Source organism: Zingiber officinale, chromosome 4A, assembly GCF_018446385.1.
Source record: "Zingiber officinale cultivar Zhangliang chromosome 4A, Zo_v1.1, whole genome shotgun sequence".
Classification (NCBI taxonomy): domain Eukaryota; kingdom Viridiplantae; phylum Streptophyta; class Magnoliopsida; order Zingiberales; family Zingiberaceae; genus Zingiber; species Zingiber officinale.
The window spans coordinates 158,051,769-158,071,604 of NC_055992.1; the positions used below are offsets into that span (position 1 = coordinate 158,051,769).

The 19,836-nt window shown below is 35.6% G+C and overlaps 1 protein-coding gene across 3 annotated transcripts in view; it reads left to right on the top strand.

The window, feature by feature from the left end:
• The first annotated feature begins 5,348 nt into the window (after positions 1-5,348).
• The window catches only part of LOC121971880 (sodium/hydrogen exchanger 8-like), a 121,868-nt gene continuing 107,380 nt past the window's right edge, over positions 5,349-19,836 (top strand). The window contains exon 1 of one of the 3 annotated variants that reach the window (XM_042523373.1): positions 5,349-5,750. In XM_042523373.1, the coding sequence (XP_042379307.1) occupies positions 5,552-5,750 (199 nt within the window). In that variant the 5' untranslated portion in view covers positions 5,349-5,551. The remainder of the gene's footprint in view (positions 5,751-19,836) is intronic. The other 2 variants (XM_042523370.1, XM_042523372.1) reach the window with 2 other exon arrangements.

Sequence of the window (19,836 nt, forward strand, 5' to 3'; positions counted from 1 at the left end):
TATACGAATGAGGTTGGTCTGCCTCGTCCGTCGGATGCAGGTCACGGAAGACGAAGTCATCATCTAGCCGTCCGTTTCAAAATGACCAGTGTCCCATCGTACGGATCGTCACCGCCACGCAAGAGGAGCCACGTGGCGCTCTGTCGCCAGGCACAATTAATGCGCCCATACCGCGCATGCTTCGACTTAATGGAGAGGATTTGCGTGATTTTCGAGAAGATCTAGACAAGCAAACATCCATGTTGAGCGACAAGACAACCGAAATGAAGAGCCGAACGGCTGAATTTGACAGAAGGGCCGAACGGCCCCAGGGATATTATAAGCTATGGAAAGGCGGCGACCGCCCGCTCGGACACATATAGTCCAGTCAGTCGGACTCACTGCCTCCTTGACTAAGGAAGCAAGTGATCCGGCGGTAAGAATGGGGGACCCATTTCCTGAAGGGTCTCAGCTTGAGGACCGATGAAGGGCTGACTAAGCGGTTAATGGCCACGTCGAGTAGCTAAGTAGGTCCGAGCGGAGCTAGAGATAACCCATCCAGGGGCTTGAGTTTCCGACGCCAAGGCAGGAGGACCGAAGGGCCGAGCGGGTCGTCCGTTCGGCCAAGATAAGGCGAGGGTACAAAGGCGAGCGGCCTATCTTTCGGCTCGGGATATGGGATATCGCAGAAGCATGTCGATTAGGCCGTACACAAGATCGCACGATGGAGGATCTTGCCGTCACATCATGGAAAGGTTGATACAGTAGCAGTATGGCCTCATGGACATCTTCCTGACAGATCCATATCTGGGCATGGCCCTTCTGACAGACCCATACCTGGGCATGGTCAAAAGCAGGTGGTTGCTTTGATTGGCGCGCCCAGGCTTCTTTGAGAGGTCTATATAAGGTCTCCATTTCTTCACCGGAGGTACACGAGTCTTCTACTTAAAAGTCACTTCTTTGCTATTTCCTCGCCTGACTTGAACGTCGGAGGGCCGTCGCCGGGACACCCCTCCCGGCTCGGTTTTGTTGCAGGTTCGCCGGAGCGCCTGAGGATCCAGTAGGGAGCGCCACGTCCCCAGCGTTCGTTGACCCCTGGTTCGGACAGGATCACTCCCCTCTCCTCCTCTTTGGCCGAATACCACATAGGTGCTAGCACACCTTGGTTTTGGTCTTCTCCATCTAGAGTTGTTTGTGTGGATACTTCTAGAGGAGTATTTATTTTGATACTCTAGAGATCCGGCATTTTGGACGAGCGGGATTCACGTCGGACACGCATCAAGGGTATAAACATCTTAACCTTTGTAGATTTAGTGTAAATTGAAGTTTTCTAACTCGTACTCGAAATTTTTCGAATTTTTCCTTTGCACGGATCCGGTGGCATGGGTGATTCGGGGTTTCCGCGACGCGAAAAGTGGTTTTCGCGGCCTGAAAAATCCAACAATGAGGTGTTGTTATCATGAGGTCTGGGATTCGAATCTTGGTAAAGTCGAGATAAATGTCTTCTTTATGTGCTAACTAATAGCCGTTCGTGATTTACTTCCTCCGTGTTGATCTTGAGACGGGTTGATAGGGATGCTAGGGACGAGCGTATTCACTTTTTGTCATCATAAATCCTGGACTAAAAGATCTCTTCACTTGATGAAGGCACATAAATCATGGACTGAAAGGTCTCTTAGGTGAAAGAATATAATATTTAACTCTGAAAGGAATGGATTGTATAAAAATTGACTCTTGTCCTATGAATAAAATAATTCTGTCATCCGAATATTAACTGGGCTACGCCATGGAGTCTACTTAATCAAGTTCCATGGTATTAGTTGGAGGTCATGCCCTTTTTCAAATTTTGGTCATTTACACTAATGATGAGTAATTATTTATGATTTATTTTTTTTATGTTATCTAGAAATAAATTGACGGAAATATTGAAGATGAACGCTTTTATCACGTAGTGTTAATTGGAGGCAAGCTGCTGCCACTTCAATGTGCCACTTCAATGTCAAGACCGAAGGGGGCAAGTTACTCAATCTGACCTGATCATCTAGGCAATCCAAGTAGACTAACAGTGAGTTATGTTGGTCAAATGATCTGTTGGGTCAATCAGGTCAGTCGAGCTAAGTGGGTAGGCCATTATGCAGACTTGGGTTGGCCAAGAGATCCAAATGGTCCAAAGAACTAGCTAGATCAAGTGGGCTAGTCGAGCCAGTGAAATCATGTGATATGTTAAATTAGACCAACTCGATATGCTAAATTAGAACATAAAATAATAGACCAAGTATATTGGTAAGTTAAAAATAGATAGAGCAACTAAATCAGACAAATTGAAGCTGGAGGATGGACCACTATTAATTCAAGCTAAGCAGATGAGTAGAATAGATAGAACAAATCAGGCAAATCTAACTTGTTAAAGAATAAATTGAAATAAAAAATATATTATCACCTTGCACGCTCCAAGTTATTATATGAGTAATTAGTTGAGATCTTTTTCTGTTTTACTTTCCTAGTTTAAATTGGGGTAGGTGGTCAGAGGTTGTCTGGAGGTCATGGTGATGGGCGGGTGGCCGAGCACCGAGCGAGGGCGACCTCTGACCGTCCATCCCGACCTAAATTATAAGATTGTTTATTTCAATTTCTATAGATTTATGAGATTGTAATGAGTTCAAATATGTTATTCATTGTTTGTTTTGATTTCTTAGGTGTGTTAAAATATTTTTAGAAGAATCGACATGTAAAAGAAAGGAAAGAAAAAAGAAAAGAGATGTCGTGCATAGATGAAAAGAGAGAGAAATGACCGAGAAAATAAAAAATAATCAAATTTATCAAGAGGATAGAATGAGAAGAGCACTGCTTTGATAAATAATAAAGTAGCATGTATTTTTTAATAAATTCAAAAACTTATCTACAACTTTTGATAAATTGCCGTTCATATTTATCAAAGAACATAATTTCAAAAAATATCTTCCTCACCTTTCAATGCTAAATTAAAGTAAAAATTCGACTTCTTTATTTTAAACTGTACCAAATTAAAGAGTTTCACTATTAATGATAAACCCAGCTACTCAAAGAGTTTCACCATTAATGATAAACCCAGCCACTATTAGGTGACCATTTTAGTTTTATAGAATTTTTTCATTAGTCATCATAGTAAATCGAAAAATACTCACAACAGACGATCTAGAAATCTAGTATTCCTTGATTGTGCGCTCCATTTGAAAAGAAAATTTCTACAAATGTGTCATAACTAGGGATCGAATTGTCAGTACCAAGGTGATAATTTAGGTATTTGATCACTGCACCATAGTCTTGGGAGCATTTCACCATTAATGATCCTACAAAAGTTTTTTTTTAAATGTATATTATTAAACTTATAATGATCTCCAAAAATTATTTATATATATATTTAAAAATATTAGAATTTTAATATATTTTTTTTAAAATAAAAATACAAAAAAGATTAATAAAATTTTTTAAAATTAAAGGAAGGTTAATAATAATAATAATAATGCATATATCTTTTAATAGCTAATTAAGCGAAAAAAATTAAATAAATAAAAATAAAAACTTAATTTGGTATTATTTTAATTAAAGCATCATGTGTTGATTTCATCAAAGCATCACTATTTTAGTGTTGATTTTGTCAAAACATCACTACTTTTCTTAAAAACATTATCACTTGGTACTTATTTCTTCAAAACATCACCATATAGCTGTTAATTATCAAAGCACCATTACCTATATGAATTTTTGAAAACAGGTTGTGAACAGCTACAAATGCCTTGAATTTGAGGCTTTAGAGCATGATAAGCTTAAGGAGCTCGGTAGAAACTTATATGACTTGAATTGGGTTTCATCATAACAATCTAAGACTATCAATGATTTTTGCTTGAAATTCATTTATATGAACCTAAATAATTTAGAATTATGAAACTCAGACCTACAGCAGAAGATGAGAATGTAAAGAAAGTCAAAATGGAGTGCAACCCTAATTCTAAATCTCCTATCTGAAATTATAAGTTGTGCCAATTGACAAGTTGGTTGAATTTTTAAAAATAGATTGTGGATGGATAAGAAGACATTGAATATGAGACTCTAGAGCACGATAAGATTTTATATAGAAGACTCAAAATCAAGATTATACATCATACCTATCTTTTCTACATTCTCATCTTCCACTTCCATTTCATATAAAAAATTCTATCGTGCTACTCAATTTCTCCAAATCAAAATTTATTTATGACCTTAGATAAATTTTATAGGATCCAATCCAAATCATGTAGATTTTTACATAGCTCCTTAGTCTTATCATATCATAAATTAAGTCTTAGATTCAAAATTTTCTTAGCCGTACACATTCTATTCTAAAAAAAATTCATGCAAGTGGTGATGATTTAATGGAATCGATATTATGATAATGATACTTTAAAGAAATTGACACAAAGGGGGTGATATTTTGATTAAATCAATATCAAAATGATATGCTTTAACTAAATTAATACCAAAGTAATCTTTTATTTTTAGTTATTTAATTTTTATTTTCTTCGGTTTTAATTTTGTTTAATTTTTCTCTCTTTTAATTAGTTGCCTAAAAGATAAAAATAATAAAAATATTTGTTATTTGAAAATAACGTTACTTTAATTTAATTTTATTTTTTTTATTAATTTCCTTTTATTATTTTTAAAATTTTTAAAAATGGGATAAATTTAGGAGAACATTATGAGTTTTATATATTATTTGAAAATCACTTAAATTAAGTTTTCAAGTGATTAATAATTTTTGTATGAAAGATTTGATTTAATTTGTTCGATTTGGTTAAAATAGTAAAGATGTTTAAAATGTTTCGGCTAAAATACTGAGTATTATTAATGATTCCTTACTAATTAAAATTAAACATTATCAGTCAGACAAACGATAACTGTTGTTTGCTTATTCTATTTTGTCGTCTCTTAGGTGGGACCTGACTACTTTTTATTCGTCAATTTACTAAAAAGGAGCATCTGATTTTATAAATGGACTAAAAGATATATTACAATTTGATAATTATAAAAGTGTGCATCAATATATATAATCTTTTTATTCATTCATATTATCATATTATGATGAATTTATAATTTTTTTTTAAAAATAAAATATATAATTAAAAGATACTAGGCTTCTTACACAGCTTAATTATTTATTTTTTATTCATCCCTCTATTCATCCCTCTGGATAATTACTCCTAGATTTCCTTCTCTCTTTACGAAAACGTAATCAAATCTCTTTCTTTAGTTAATTACTAAAAGCTAATCCATCCTTTTAGTAAATTGTCGTTTTTTCTTTTTTGTTTTCTTGGCCTCTCTTTATTCTTCTGCACCCAAAACTCTTTGGATCTGACAAATAGAAGGAGGGCGGGGAGGGAGCTGCGAAATCTCACTGTGCTCTTTGGATCTGACAAATAGAAGGAGGAGGGCGGGGAGGGAGCTGCGAGATCTCACTGTCCTCTTCTCCTCGTCGGGCCGGGGGTGGCGATCTCTCGGCGAGGTTTTGGATTTGGAGGTGGCGGCGCTGGCTTGCCGAGGTCAAGGAAGGTGGAGAATGGCGGCGGTCGCGGAGGCTCCTGCTCCCCGCGACTCCGGGAATCTCAATCAGAACGAGGGCCCGTCGCCGGATGACGCCGTGATCTTTTTCGGGATATCGCTCTTGCTCGGAATAGCATCGAGGCATCTACTGAATGGGACGCGCGTCCCCTACACTGTCGCGCTGCTCATCCTCGGCATCGGCCTTGGATCCATCGGTTCGTCTCACTTTCTTTGTCATTGTATTTGGCATAATTATTCTGTTTATATATCATCTAGTTAATATATATAATTAGATTTGTTAATTTATGACAAATATCAACGAAATAATTATCTTCTCGTTGTTTTTTATATTCTTTCTTTTCTAGTTGTTTACACGTGAACTTTGTCCTTTTTTTGTTTTAAATATTTTTTTAATTATATTTTTTTTCTCCAATTAATTCTTCAACCTGCCAGCTAGCCAGCAGCGGTATCCTTGCGCCAGTCCCATATGCCAGGCGCCACCGCCGCCACCTCCGTCGGCGTCTCCGCCGCCTCCACCATCGGTTCTCTGCTCATCAACGGAAACAACCTTCGATCCCTCCTCCACAGCAGCAATTTTCCTTTCGCTAACCATCTAAAGAAGTATTTTTGCTGCCTACATCATCTGCCCTTTCGTGAACTCCCTTTCCTTTTCCCCTTAATTTCAAGAACAACAAGCTTCTTCTGAGTTTTTTCAGCCCACGGCAGCAAGCATTCTTTCCTTGTTTCCTCTCTTCCACCGTTCTTTCTTCCGACATTGCTTGATCTTCCGGACAACACCAGTAGTTTTTCTCTGTCCCGGCAGCCTTCCTCTTTTATTTCCAGCAACAGGTTAGCTGAGGTCCAAGGCTAGCTGTTTTCTTTTCCAGCAACAGGCCACGACTCCTCTCCTTTCCTCAGCAGCTTTCCTCCGAAGCTCCTCCGGTGACAACAAGAAAACCTTATTGTTGGAAAAAGAATTATGGGAGAAGAAATGGACTTTACGTCGAAGAGGAAAATAAGAAAATAAATGTTAACTCCATTCATTTTTATTTATTGAAAAGTAACATATTTATAGTCTTATTGGATAACCAGTAATCTCAAAAATATTGAATCTAGACAATTTTATTTTTTTATCACGAACACTTATTCTTAAACTCCGCCCATGATGACCGGTCATGGTCGGTCGCAAGCCCGAATAAAGGAGGAGGGTTGCGTTAGGTTGTCAGCCAGTGTCAAACTATGACAAATATTCAATAAATGAATCCATTAAACTATTGTGCTAATGCTAGGTTGTTCCTCGGAAGGAACGCGTTGCAGGGTCTGACTGTAACGTCTCGGCAAGGACCGCTACATCTCCAGAACTCGGATGTAGTGATGAATATGCAAGAGTTCGCGTTACAGGGTCCGACTGTAACGTCTCAGCAAGGACCGCTACATCTCCATGAGAACTTGGGTGTAGTGTTAAATAAACAAAAGTTCTCATACCATAGGTTAGATAAGAACAAATATGATAGAAAAACTAATAATCTAAGATTTGGAATATGGAATATAGGAACTCTCACTGGTAAATCAATGGAGGTAGTAGATATGATGATTAGGAGAAAAATTAGTATTTTGTGTGTACAAGACAAAATGGATAGGTGAGAAGGCAAAGATGATAGAAAACTCGGGTTTTAAGTTATGCTACACTGGAAAGAGTAAAGCAAGAAATGGAGTGAGTATCATTGTAGATAATTTGTTAAACGATGAAGTTGTAGAAGTAGTTAGAAAAGGGGATAGAACTATAGCCCTTAAGATAATAGTGGCGAAAAAAACTATGAACATAATTAGCGTATATGCGCCACAAGTAGGATTAGATGAAACTACCAAATCAAGGTTTTGGGAGGACTTAGATGAAATATTACAAAATATTCCACCAAATGAAATGATTTTAATAGGAGGTAATCTAAATGGGCATGTCGGAGTGAAAAATGAGGAATATGAGAGAGTACATGGGAGTTATGGGTTTGGAACGAGGATGAGAAAGGGAAAACTATATTAGATTTTGCGATAGCATATGAACTTATATTAGCTAATACGTTTTTTAAGAAAAGAGAAGAACACTTAGTCACATTCAAAAGTGGGAATAATAAATCGCAAATTGACTTTCTTATGGTTAGGAAGAAGGATAGAAAGATTTGTAAAGATTACAAAGTCATCCTTGGAGAAAGTAGAAGTACAAGCATTAGGTGAAATATACGATGACTCTAATACAACATGGGATAAGATGATATCAAAGTTGAAAATAGTAGCTAAGAGTGTACTCGGTGAGTCAAAGGGGCATCCTCCACTAAGTAAAGAATCTTGGTGGTGGAATGAGAAAGTACAAAAGAAAGTGAAGAAAAAACGAATAGCTTATAAGGAATTAAAGTACAAGAGAAAGTGAAGGAAAAACTAATAGCTTATAAGGAATTATATATTTCTAAGAACGAGGAAAATTTAAAAAAATATACAATAGCGAAGAAAGAAACTAATTAAGTAGTGAGTGAAGCAAAAAATGAAACTTTTGAACGGTTATATCGAAAATTGGATATAAAAGAAGGGGAAAGAGATATTTATAGAATAGCTAAAGTGAGAGAAAGGAAAACAAGAGATCTTAGCCAAATAAAATGTATTAAAGATGAATGTAATAGGGTATTAGTAAATGATGGAGAAATAAAAGAGCGGTGGAAGAGATATTTTCATCAACTTTTTAATGAAGGTTTAGGTGACCAACATAACTTAGGTAATTTAATTAGGTCAAATGAGCATAGAAATTTTAATTTTTATCGTAGAATTCAAAGAGTAAAACAAATTTTAAATGAGATTGATGGAAAAAAAAATGGCTTGACCGAATGATATTCTAATAGGTATGAAAATGCTTAGGGAAACAAATTATTGAATGACTTACAAAATTATTTAACATGATATTGAAAGCGAAAAAATTCAACGGAGGATAAGTATCTTAGTTCCCTTATATAAGAATAAAGGAGACATACAAAATTCTGCGAACTATAGGGTATTAAACTAATGAGTCATGAAAAAAAGTAATGAAAAAAATTAAGAAATGAAACCAAGTGACCGAAATCAATTTGGGTTCATACGCGAAAGGTCGACGATAGAAGCTATACATCTCCTGAACAATTAATTGAAAAATAAGAGTTACATATAATATTCATCGACTTAGAAAAAATTTATGACATGGGATTAGATGGAGTCAAATTTTAGAAAAAGTGTTAAACGTATATCAAGGTGTAAGGATACGTATATTAGTGTAAAGAATTAGTAGTGAATAACAAAGAGTAAGAATTTGAAGGGAATAAAGATAGTCTATAAATTATCTTTTGGATCAAACTAAACTTTAACACTAGCTACGAAAGCAGCGAATCCATAGATGAAACATTTGAATACTTATTTCAACAGCTTAACAAAAGGAGAAAGAGATGTTTATACAATAGCTAACGCGAGAGAGAGAAATAAGCATATTAGATTTAGTTGCAATAAAGATGAATCTAATATGTATTGGTAAAAGATGAGAAGATAAAGAACTGGTGAAAGAGATAATTTTATCATTTTTTAAAAAAGATTGAGAGAGACGTCTTACATAGAATACAAGCAGGATGGGTGAAATGGAGGGGAGCGTCGGGTGTTTTATGTGTCCGTAAAGTACCTCTTAAACTTAAAGGTAAGTTCTATAAAACCGCTGTTAGACCTGCTATGTTATATGGAGCTGAATGTTAGACTATGATTCGAGCACATGAGCATAAGATGAGAGTTGCATTGATGAGGATGTTAAGATAGATGTGTGGACATATGAAGATGGACAAAATAAGGAATGAGAGCATTAGAGAGAAAGTCGGAGTTGCATCTATTGAGGACAAACTCTGAGAGACACGTTTAAGATGGTACGGACATGTACTTAGACCTGCAGTTAGGCGATGTGAAACTATGATAAACATGCATATCAAACGAGGAAGAGAAAGACCAAAAAAGACTTGGTTAGCAACAATAAAACAAGATAAAATTTATTTAAATATAGATGATGATATAATAGGAGATAGAGCTCAATGACGTAAAAGGATTCATACAGCCGACCCCACCTAGTGGGAAAAGGCTTGGTTGTTGTTGTTGAATAAGAATGAGGTTGAAAATCACCTTAATAAAAAAATTAAGCTTATTCAAAGTGACCAAGGCAATGAATACGTTTCACCATTCATTGAGTTGTGTGTTAAACATGAGATTAGATACAAAACAACAACTTCTTATACAACTCAACAAAATGAAGTTGCTTAGCGAAAGAATTGCACTCTAGAAGAAATGATGAATGCTCTTCTATTAAGATATGAACTGCCAGAGTTCTTGTAGAGGGAAGTTATGTTAAAATCAAATTACCTTTTAAATAAGGTGCCCCAAAAGAAAATAGATAAAAGCCCTTATGAGTTATGAAATGGAAGATAACTATCCTACAAATATTTGTGAATGTGGAGATATTTTGCCAAAATTTTCATGCCTGATCTGAAAAGGATTAAAATAAGATAAAAAATTGTTGATTGCATATTTATTGTATATGCACATAACAGCAGTCAGTAGATATTGAATTTTTTAAATATGAGTCATAAATTCCGAATATGCACAAGAACTCGATAATAGAATCGAGAAGTGCGTCGTTCATTGAGCATGTGTTTCCGTATAAGATCCGAGGAACCTGATAGATCGTTTGGAGCGATAGAGGGGGGGGGTTGAATATCGCGCGTTTAAAACTATTTTTTTCTTTAACCTTTTGAAACCAAAGTCGTGCAGCGAAAATAAGAGAAGGGACAAGGTCTTTTACTTCATTCGGAGCCTAGCTCGACTTCTACTCGAAGGCTCGCGGTCCTTGACCGCACCAATGGGCAAAGCACTAAAGCTCTTCTTTCTGAGATCCACGAAAAGAAGCAGATCGTACAAATAAGCAAGATAGTAACAACCCTACTATCTTGCTTAAATGAATTACAATGCAAGCTTATATAAAAATATACCGACAAGTAAATGCAGTTGAAGCTTTGGTCGGCACTTCCGGATAGTGTGGCTTGCTGAGCTGATGAGGGCTTGTAGCATGGTTTGCTTGCAGAACAGAACTTGAGTCGATCAGAGAAGTGTTACCGAGCCTCAGACCTCAAGCTCCTTTTATAAGTACCATTGTTGTTCGGTCGACCGACGTCGGCCGAACCCTCCTTCCTTCCTCACCTCTCGCGACGTTGGCTCGATCTTTTGCATTGGCCTTTACTTCGATCGACCGATCCCTCTGTTCGGTCGACCGAACGTCTTTGTTCGTCGAGATTTGTCGTGATCTATTTACTGCGCCTTTAATATTAATGGTTGGTCGACCGATCCTCGCGTTGGCCGACCGATCGCTCAATTTCCTGCGTCGATCGTTCCGATAAACCGATCTCGTTGAGTCATCTTGGTTGATCGATCCACGTTGATCGGCCGTCCGAAACCCGCAACACGAAGTTAGACAATAATCCTGCAAAGCGAGATTAGCGATAATATAAAATCGTGAGTAATAATATAAGACAGAATCTGTCTTGATCTCAACTCGAAAACCTACGGTTTCTTCACTTGGATCGCGACCTTAGGTTGTTCCTTTGGGAACTCAACCTCATCACTCCTCCGGTTGCTTACCTCAACTTACCTACCAAACACGGTCCTCAAGACCGTTTGGACTTTACTCCTACATGTCCGATCGTCGATCCACTAAGACTTTTCTAATATTATGTTAGTGACAATAATATACAGAAAACAACGGTAAACCTAAACCTAAATTCTGAGAGATCCATTTGGTCCGGCCGATCGGAAAATCATCCGATCAACCTTGCAAGTTCACTCCTCAAGACTTCTCGTTACTTAAGGTTACACCCTAGGATTTTCCATACGGCTTCACTCACAAAGACTCAGTGTTCGGCTACCGGAGATCGTGTCCTCGCACTATCCACAGCTTCCATGATATACCGAGATTTCCCTTACCTAGCATACAACTAGGACTCAGTATTCAACTACCCAGGGATCAAGTCCTCCAGACCTATCCACCTGGCATCCACGATATACCGAAATTTCCCTTACCTAGCATACAACTAGGACTCGGTGTTAATTACCCCAGGATCAAGTCCTCGCACTATCCACCTTCCACGATATACCGAGATTTCTCTCCTTTTGCAACTAGACTATCCCTTGCTCGCCTACAACTAGGACTTCCCTAGATCAAGCTCCATACTTAAACATTCTTACTTAAACATATTTGTCTGACATTAAAACCTTGGAGGTCGATTGCACCAACAGAACCAAATTCTGAAAACAGACATTTGAAAAACAAGAGGAGATGAAGATGATAAACTGAGGTTGAGCTTAAACGAAGTAAAAGAGTTCGAGTGGAAAAATCCTACGAAATAGATTTTATCACTTTTATATTAGAAAGTGAGTCCCAAAGTTACTAAGAAGCAGTAACCTTTTCTAATAGACCTCACTTGAAGAAGTAAATGCATCTGAGATAAATTATATCTTATAAAATCACACTTGGGAACTTGTGTTCTTCTTCCGGGAAGTAAATCACTAGGTTGCAAGTGGATCTTCAAGAAAAAAATGAAATCAGATAGCACAATTGATAAGTACAAGGCTAGATTGGTAATTAAAGGTTACCAATAATGAAAAAACCTTGATTACTTTTATACGTATTCTCCAGTGTTGAGAATAATTTTAATTAGAATATTGTTGACTATAGTCGCTCTATGAAATCTAGAAATATATCAGATGGATGGAAAGACGGTCTTTTAAAATAAGGATTTAGAAGAGGAAATCTATATAGAACAACCTGAAGGGTTTTCTATGCCAGGGAAAAAAACAAGGTTTATAGATTGGTGAAGTCGTTATACGACTTGAAACATGCACCAAAGCAGTAATATAAAAAAGTTGATAATGTCATGAAGAAAAGTGGATTTAAAATTAATAAATATGATAAATGTGTCTACATAAAATCACATAGAATGATTATGTCTTTTTGTGCCTATATGTAGATGATATACTTATCATTGAGAGTAATGATAAGATAATCAAATCCACTAAAAATATGTTGAACTCAAGATTTGATATGAAAGACATAGGCCTAGCTGATATGATTATAGGAATCAAAATTCTTAAAAGGACTTATTCTTAGTCAATCTCATTGCGTGGATAAGATTATTAAGAAATTCACCAAAAATGATACTACATTGGCATGAATGCCAATAAATATGAGTCAACATCTATCGAAGAATCAAAGAAAAAATATCTTAGATAAAGTACTCTCGAATGATTGACAGTCTGATGTACTTAATGAGTTGTGCACAACCAGACTTAGCCTACGTAGTAAGTAAATTGAGTAGATACACGACTAATCCCGGTGTTGAGCACTGGAAAGGGATAACAAAAGTATTAAGGTATTTAAGGTATACTTGTGTATATGACTTGCATTATACGATATATCCTGCTGTGATCGAAGGATACAGTGATGCGAACTGGATAACTTTTAGAGGTGTATTTATTTCATGGAAATCTTCTAAGTAAACCATAATAACCAGATCCATCGTAAAATCTGATTGTAGCTCTTAACAAATGTAGTGAAAAGGCTAAAAGACTACAGCAATCTTAGAAGATGTTCCTTAATGGCCAAAACATATGTTGTCAATTTACATACATTCCGATAGTCAAACAGCAATTAGTTAAGCACAGAGCCAAATGTATAATGGTAAGTCTAGACATATACATCGTAGACATAATACCATTAGACAATTACTCTCAACGAGTGTTATCACTTGTGAAGTTAAAGGATAACCTAGTGGATCCACTAACCAAATAGTTAAATCGAGAATTAGTTGCAAGCTCATCACGAGAGATAGACTTAATGCCGATAAAAACTAATGGTATAAAGGAAACCCAACCTGTGTATGCTAGAAATCACAAGAACTAGGTTCAATAGGATAACCTAACTATACCAACTAAGTAGGGGAACTTGTAAGGAAATAGGTTGCTAAACACGCAAACGCGCAACGGAAAAACCTATTTCCTCCAGAAGATCCATGCGAAGGGAAACAAAATTATATACTAAGTTTATATCTAAGAACATGATAGAGTATATCTTTGGAGCGTGCACACGATCTCCCGACAGCTCGGATCTGAGCACGATCAAGCGTTTATGCCTCTTTCGGTATCCACACGAACAAGTGTTCCTCCATTTGTCTCACAAACTCACAAAAATGGAGAAGAAAACACTTATGGTTGTGCTAGCAACCAAGAGTGATTTCGGCCAAGAGAGGAAGAAGAAGAGGAAGGATCATGAAAAAGTAAGACAACTGAGAGTAAAATGACTTAAGTATTTTTCATCCAATGAAAACACTTAATGTCATTAATTCCATTAATGAGCCTTAATGAGTATTCACTCTCTATTAAGAGTCATTTTGAAACTCCTCATTTTTTCATTCAATTTCGAAAATTGAATATAATGATTCATTGAATTTCGAAAATTCAATGAATGTCTTCGTTATCCTCGTAAGTCTAACAATATAACTCATGAGTCAACTCGAGTCAACTCACTGAAGTCTAACTCAGTCAATTGATTGAGTCTTAATTAATTCTCATGCAATTCAAATTCAATGAATCACTATTTTATTAATTTGAATTGACTTCCTCAAGTCTAATTTGAATTGGACTTGATCGATAACTAGATCGATTGAGTCAACTCGATAAATCGATTGATTAGACTTAATCCAATGATTCATCATATGAACCCATCTCCAAATCTACTCGTTCTTTGTGTGTGACCCAATAGGTTCTTGTAACGTTGGCAATGTACCCAAATCAACATTTAGATACATAAGCAATGAGTGGCATCCAGCAAGGCATCATTGCTACTCAAGTGACGAGAAAGTCGAGATTCGACCTAACCTGTCCGTGACTATTATCTTGTATGACTTGGTCCCTCTATCCTTGATATCTAGATTGATCAATGAGGCATAGACCGTGTCATCCTCTTATCAACCTTTGTGTTTCTTGATCTCTAAGTAGACACACTCAATCTAATAAGCTCAATATCTCATATTGACTCATTTGAGCATAATCATGCTTTCTTTGTATCCTACTAATCAAGGGGCCCACAGATATCGCTTCCGTCATATGGACGGGATAGATCCCATCTACATCACTCACATCCCTCCAAACAATTCATTGCATACCCAGTAATTGAATTTATTGTCCACCTTGTTACAGGTGACGTTTGCCGATACCAAAGTACACAACTTCTTATGTAGAGAACTGTAGTGACTTCAGGTCTAAGGACTATTCATACCAATAGTCACATGAGAATGTTTATATATTCTCTAATATAAACTCATGTGTCAACCTGATATCTCATATCCATGACTTGTGAGATCAAGTCATCCGTTGACCTACATGCTAGTCTCAACGCATTAATATTGTCCTTGTATATTAATGCTCGAGTAGGAATAGTTAAGAGTAGTGTTCTCTACAATATCTCATTATCAATTGAACCTACTACCCAAGGACATTATTATACTTATTCAATTGGCACTGAACTGAAATAAATATAATAATCAACTTTGCCTTTTATTAATAATGATATATGATACAAAATAAGTTCTTTACAATCATCTCATAATTGATACTAGGGCTAATACAAACAGAACTACCTAATAAAAAGATGGAAGTTAAACATACGACTTTACTCTTAAGAGATCACTCATGTGAAAAAGAAGTGGAGTCGTTTCGAAGAAAATTAGAGGCACAATTCTTAGAACTTCTCACAAAACTAGGCGTGTTCATGGCCTAGAATGAACTAAATTGTATCAGAGAGAGTCTTGGGTGAAATATGTCAATACTTACATAGATGGTACACCATTTCAAGGACATCGTGTCTACTGTAGCAAACAAATCTTTACAAGGGAAGGTTCAAAGGGTAAAAACTACTTGTCCTATATAAGACTCAACTGTTGAATGTTATCACATACCCTATGTCTATTTGGGGGATTATTGGATATACGTGAATGGAAAAGAAGAGAGGAAAGACGCTCCATTCACATTGGGAATGGGACTTTAGTCCTACATTAGGAGTTTCAAAGTGTATTGGTTGGTTTATATTGTTTCACAAGCATTGCAGTTGTAAACAAATGTATGGGGAGAGGCTTTCTCTCATGCTTGGGTGCGCAAGGGTGCAAATCTAGGGCCCAGATTGTACTAAACCAAGTTGACTCGTGTGCGAGCACGACCTACGTACGACGAATGTTGGACTGATTAGAGCCAAATTTATCCAAGTGAATGAATCAACATTTTGCTACTCAAATCCAATTTTACTATCTACTCAAGTGCATAACGAATGCAATAACTGATGTTAATGGTGTATCTAAAACCTCCAAGCATTTTGATCCAGGTGAGTAAAGGCATTAAATGGCGATTAATTAGCCAATTAAATGTTGAATAAGGTTGGAGCTCCTATAAAAGAGGAGGTTATGATCTTGAGCGATGTGTGCATGAAAGTGATCGCTATCCACCTACGTTCTCCCACTGTTTTTCGTCTGTCCTACATCCGCTCGGTAGATTCACTCATGATAGAATTCGGGTACCTCTTAGTTCGCTGCAATTATCAATGCTTGGTGGGGATCGTGATTTACTATTGTATTATAGAAAACAGACATCCAACATAACCTCGAAGCATAGCTAGAGATGACGAATCTGTTTTAAGAAAACTATTTGAACTACGAACCTCGGTATCTTCTATCTTTGGTCACGGTAAACATCTCTGCACACGTCTCTATTCATGGCTCTGGTCACAGCAGACGTCTCTAGTCACAGCAAACGTCTATGGTCACGGCAGACATCTCAAGTCTGAAGTTGATTTTAATTTGTAATTTTAATTTCAGCAAATCCTCTATCTCCGACAAACAATCTTCATCGTGAAAGATTGTCCAACAAAGAGAAGAAATGTTGTAGGTGGAAAAGGAAAAGCCTGGGGCGACTAACTTATGTAGGAGAGAAGGGTTCAGCTAAAGGAAGAAGTTGGAAGAAAGGAAGAAGAAGAATAATAAAAAGGGAAAGAAAGAAGAATTGAGAGATGCGCGAAAAGGAGAAAGAAAGAAGTGTTGGAGATTAAACTTATTTTTAGATTGAGATAAAGTTAGAAGATAGAGATAGAATATTATGGATAGAAATAGAATAGATGAGATTACAATTGTTGATATGAATGAATGTTCATGAGATATAGATAAAGTTAGAAGATAGAGACAGAATATTATATATAGAGATAGAATAGATGAGGTGTCATAAGAATGAGTGTTCAACAACAACAACAACAACCAAGTCTTTTCTCACTAGGTGGGGTCGGCTGTATGAATCCTTTTATGTCATTGAGTTCTATCTCCTATTATATCATCATCTATATTTAAATAACTTTTATCTTGTTTTATTGTTGCTAACCAAGTCTTTTTTGGTTTTCCTCTTTCTCAATTAATGTGCATATTTGTCATGACCTCACATTACCTAACTAGAATATTAATTAGCCATTTAAGTGTGTGTCCATAGCATCTTAAATGTGTCTTTCTGAGTTTTCCTTCAATAGGTGCAATTGCGACTTTTAATATTCTTATCTCTTAGCCTATCTATTCTTGTATATTCGTAAATCGACCATAACTTCCTCATCTCTACGACTCCTTGATTCGTAGCCCAACATTTAACTTTATATAACTTAACAGGTCCTATTGTCATTTTGTAAAATTTTCCTTTAAATTTTTGGAGGTACCTTACAATTACAAAGAACACCTGATCCGTTTCTTCATTTTAACCATCCTACTTATATCTTATGTAAAACATCTTTATCAATCTTTTCTCTATCCTTTTGTAAAAATGATCCTAAATTCTTAAAACTTTCAATTAATGGTAACTCATCATTTCTTTTTTTAATAATCATCTTGTTATGTCTAATACTATTAAACTTAAATTCTATATATTATTTACTCTACTAAGCCTAAAAACTTTTACTTTTAGTATTTTCTATCAAAATTTGAGCTTAGCATTTACTATCTTATCAAGTAAAATAATGTCATCTACAAACAACATGCACTATGATAATTTATCTTGAATGTTTTGAGATCCTCTATTAAAATATAAAAAGACATGGATTTAGAGTTAATTCTTGATACAACCCTATCTCTATAGGAAAAGCTTCGATTAATCAATTTAGAGTCTTCACTCTTGTTATTACATCCTCATATATATCCTTAATTGTTTCAATATACATACAGTAACACCTTTCTTTTCTAGAATTCTCTATATAATCTTTTAGGACTATCATTTGTTTATTCTAAGTTAATGAATAGGATGTGTAAGTTAATGAATATGATATGTTAGTGTTGTTTTTTTCCCAATACTTTTCAATTAATTTTCTAAGAAGATATATAATTTCTATTATTGACATTTCAGGCATGAATCCAAATTAATTTTTGATCATCTTGATCTCCTTAATCTTTTTTTTATCATTCTTTCCTAGAGTTTTATAGCCTATGGTTTGCCTGATTTTGTATATACCATTAACATATAAAGGCTAAATCTTATCCTCCGTTGGTCGAGCGTTCTTTCGTTTTCAATATCAAGTTAAAAAACTTCGTAAGTCATTTAATATTCTACTTCCTTATGCGCTTCTATACCTTTGTTGGAATATCATCTAATCTAACCTCTTTTCCATTTTACATTCCGTTTAATGCTCTACAACCCTACTTAAATTTCCTTAGCTAGTCACTTAAACTTTCATTAAAATGGTGATGAAAATATCTCTTTTATCACTCTTTTATTTTCTCATTCTTCACTAGTATTCTATTAGATTCATTTTTAATCTATATTATTTGGGTAAAATCCCTTGTTTCTCTCTCTCTCTCTCATTTTCACTATTCTATGGATGCCCCTTTACCCTTCTTTTATATTAAGCTGTCAATTCAAGCTTTCGAAAGCTTCATTTTTGACTTTACTCAGTACTTAATCTTTTTCTTGGCTATTACATACTTTTTAAAGATTTCTTTATTCTTACAAGCCTACAATAACTTATAGGCATGTCTACTTCCTCATTCCACCACAGATTCTTTACTTAATGGTTACGTCCTTCGACTCAACCGAGCACACCTTAGCTTTCAACTTTGATACCATCTTATCACATGTTGTATTAGAGTCATCGTATATTTCACCTAATGCTTGTATTTCTACCTTCTCCTTAAATATATTTTGCTTCCATTCTTTAACTTCCACCACTTAATTCTAGAATTATATATATATATATTTTTATTGATACTATGTTTGAGGCGTATATCCAACACTACTACCCTATGTTGGATAGTTAAGCTTCTCCAATGATGACTTTGCAATCTTTACAAATCTTTCTATCCTTCTTTTCCTAACCATAAGAAAGTCAATTTACGATTTATTATTCCCACTTTTGAATGTGACTAAGTGTTCTTCTCTTTTCTTAAAAAACGTATTAGCTAATATAAGGTCATATCTATCGCAAAATCTAATATAGATTTTCCTTCCTCATTCCTCGCTTCAAACCCATAACTCCCATGTACAACTCATATTCCTTATTTTTCACTCCAACATGCCCATTTAGATCACCTTCTATTAAAATCATTTCATTTGGTGGAATATTTGTAATATTTCATCTAAGTCGTCCCAAAACCTTAATTTCATCTAATCCTACTTGTAGTGCATATACGCTAATCATGTTCATAGTTTCTTTCGCCACTATTATCTTAAGGGCTATAATTCTATCCCCTTTTCTAACTATTCCTACAACTTCATCCTTTAACAAATTATCTACAATGATACTCACTCCATTTCTTGCTTTACTCTTTCCAGTGTACCATAACTTAAAACCCGAGTTCTCTATCATCTTTGCCTTCTCACCTATCCATTTTGTCTCTTGTACACACAAAATACTAATTTTTTTCCTAATCATCATATCTACTACCTCCATTGATTTACTAGTGAGAGTTCCTATATTTCATGTTTCAAATCTTAGATTATTAGTTTTTCTATTATATTTGTTCTTATCTAACCTATGGTGTGAGAACTTTTGCCTATTTAACATTACACCCAAGTTCTCATGAAGATGTAGCGGTTCTTGCTGAGACGTTATAGTCGGACCCTATAACTTGAACTCTTGCATATTTATCACTACACCCGAGTTCTGGAGATGTAGCGGTCCTTGCCGAGACGTTA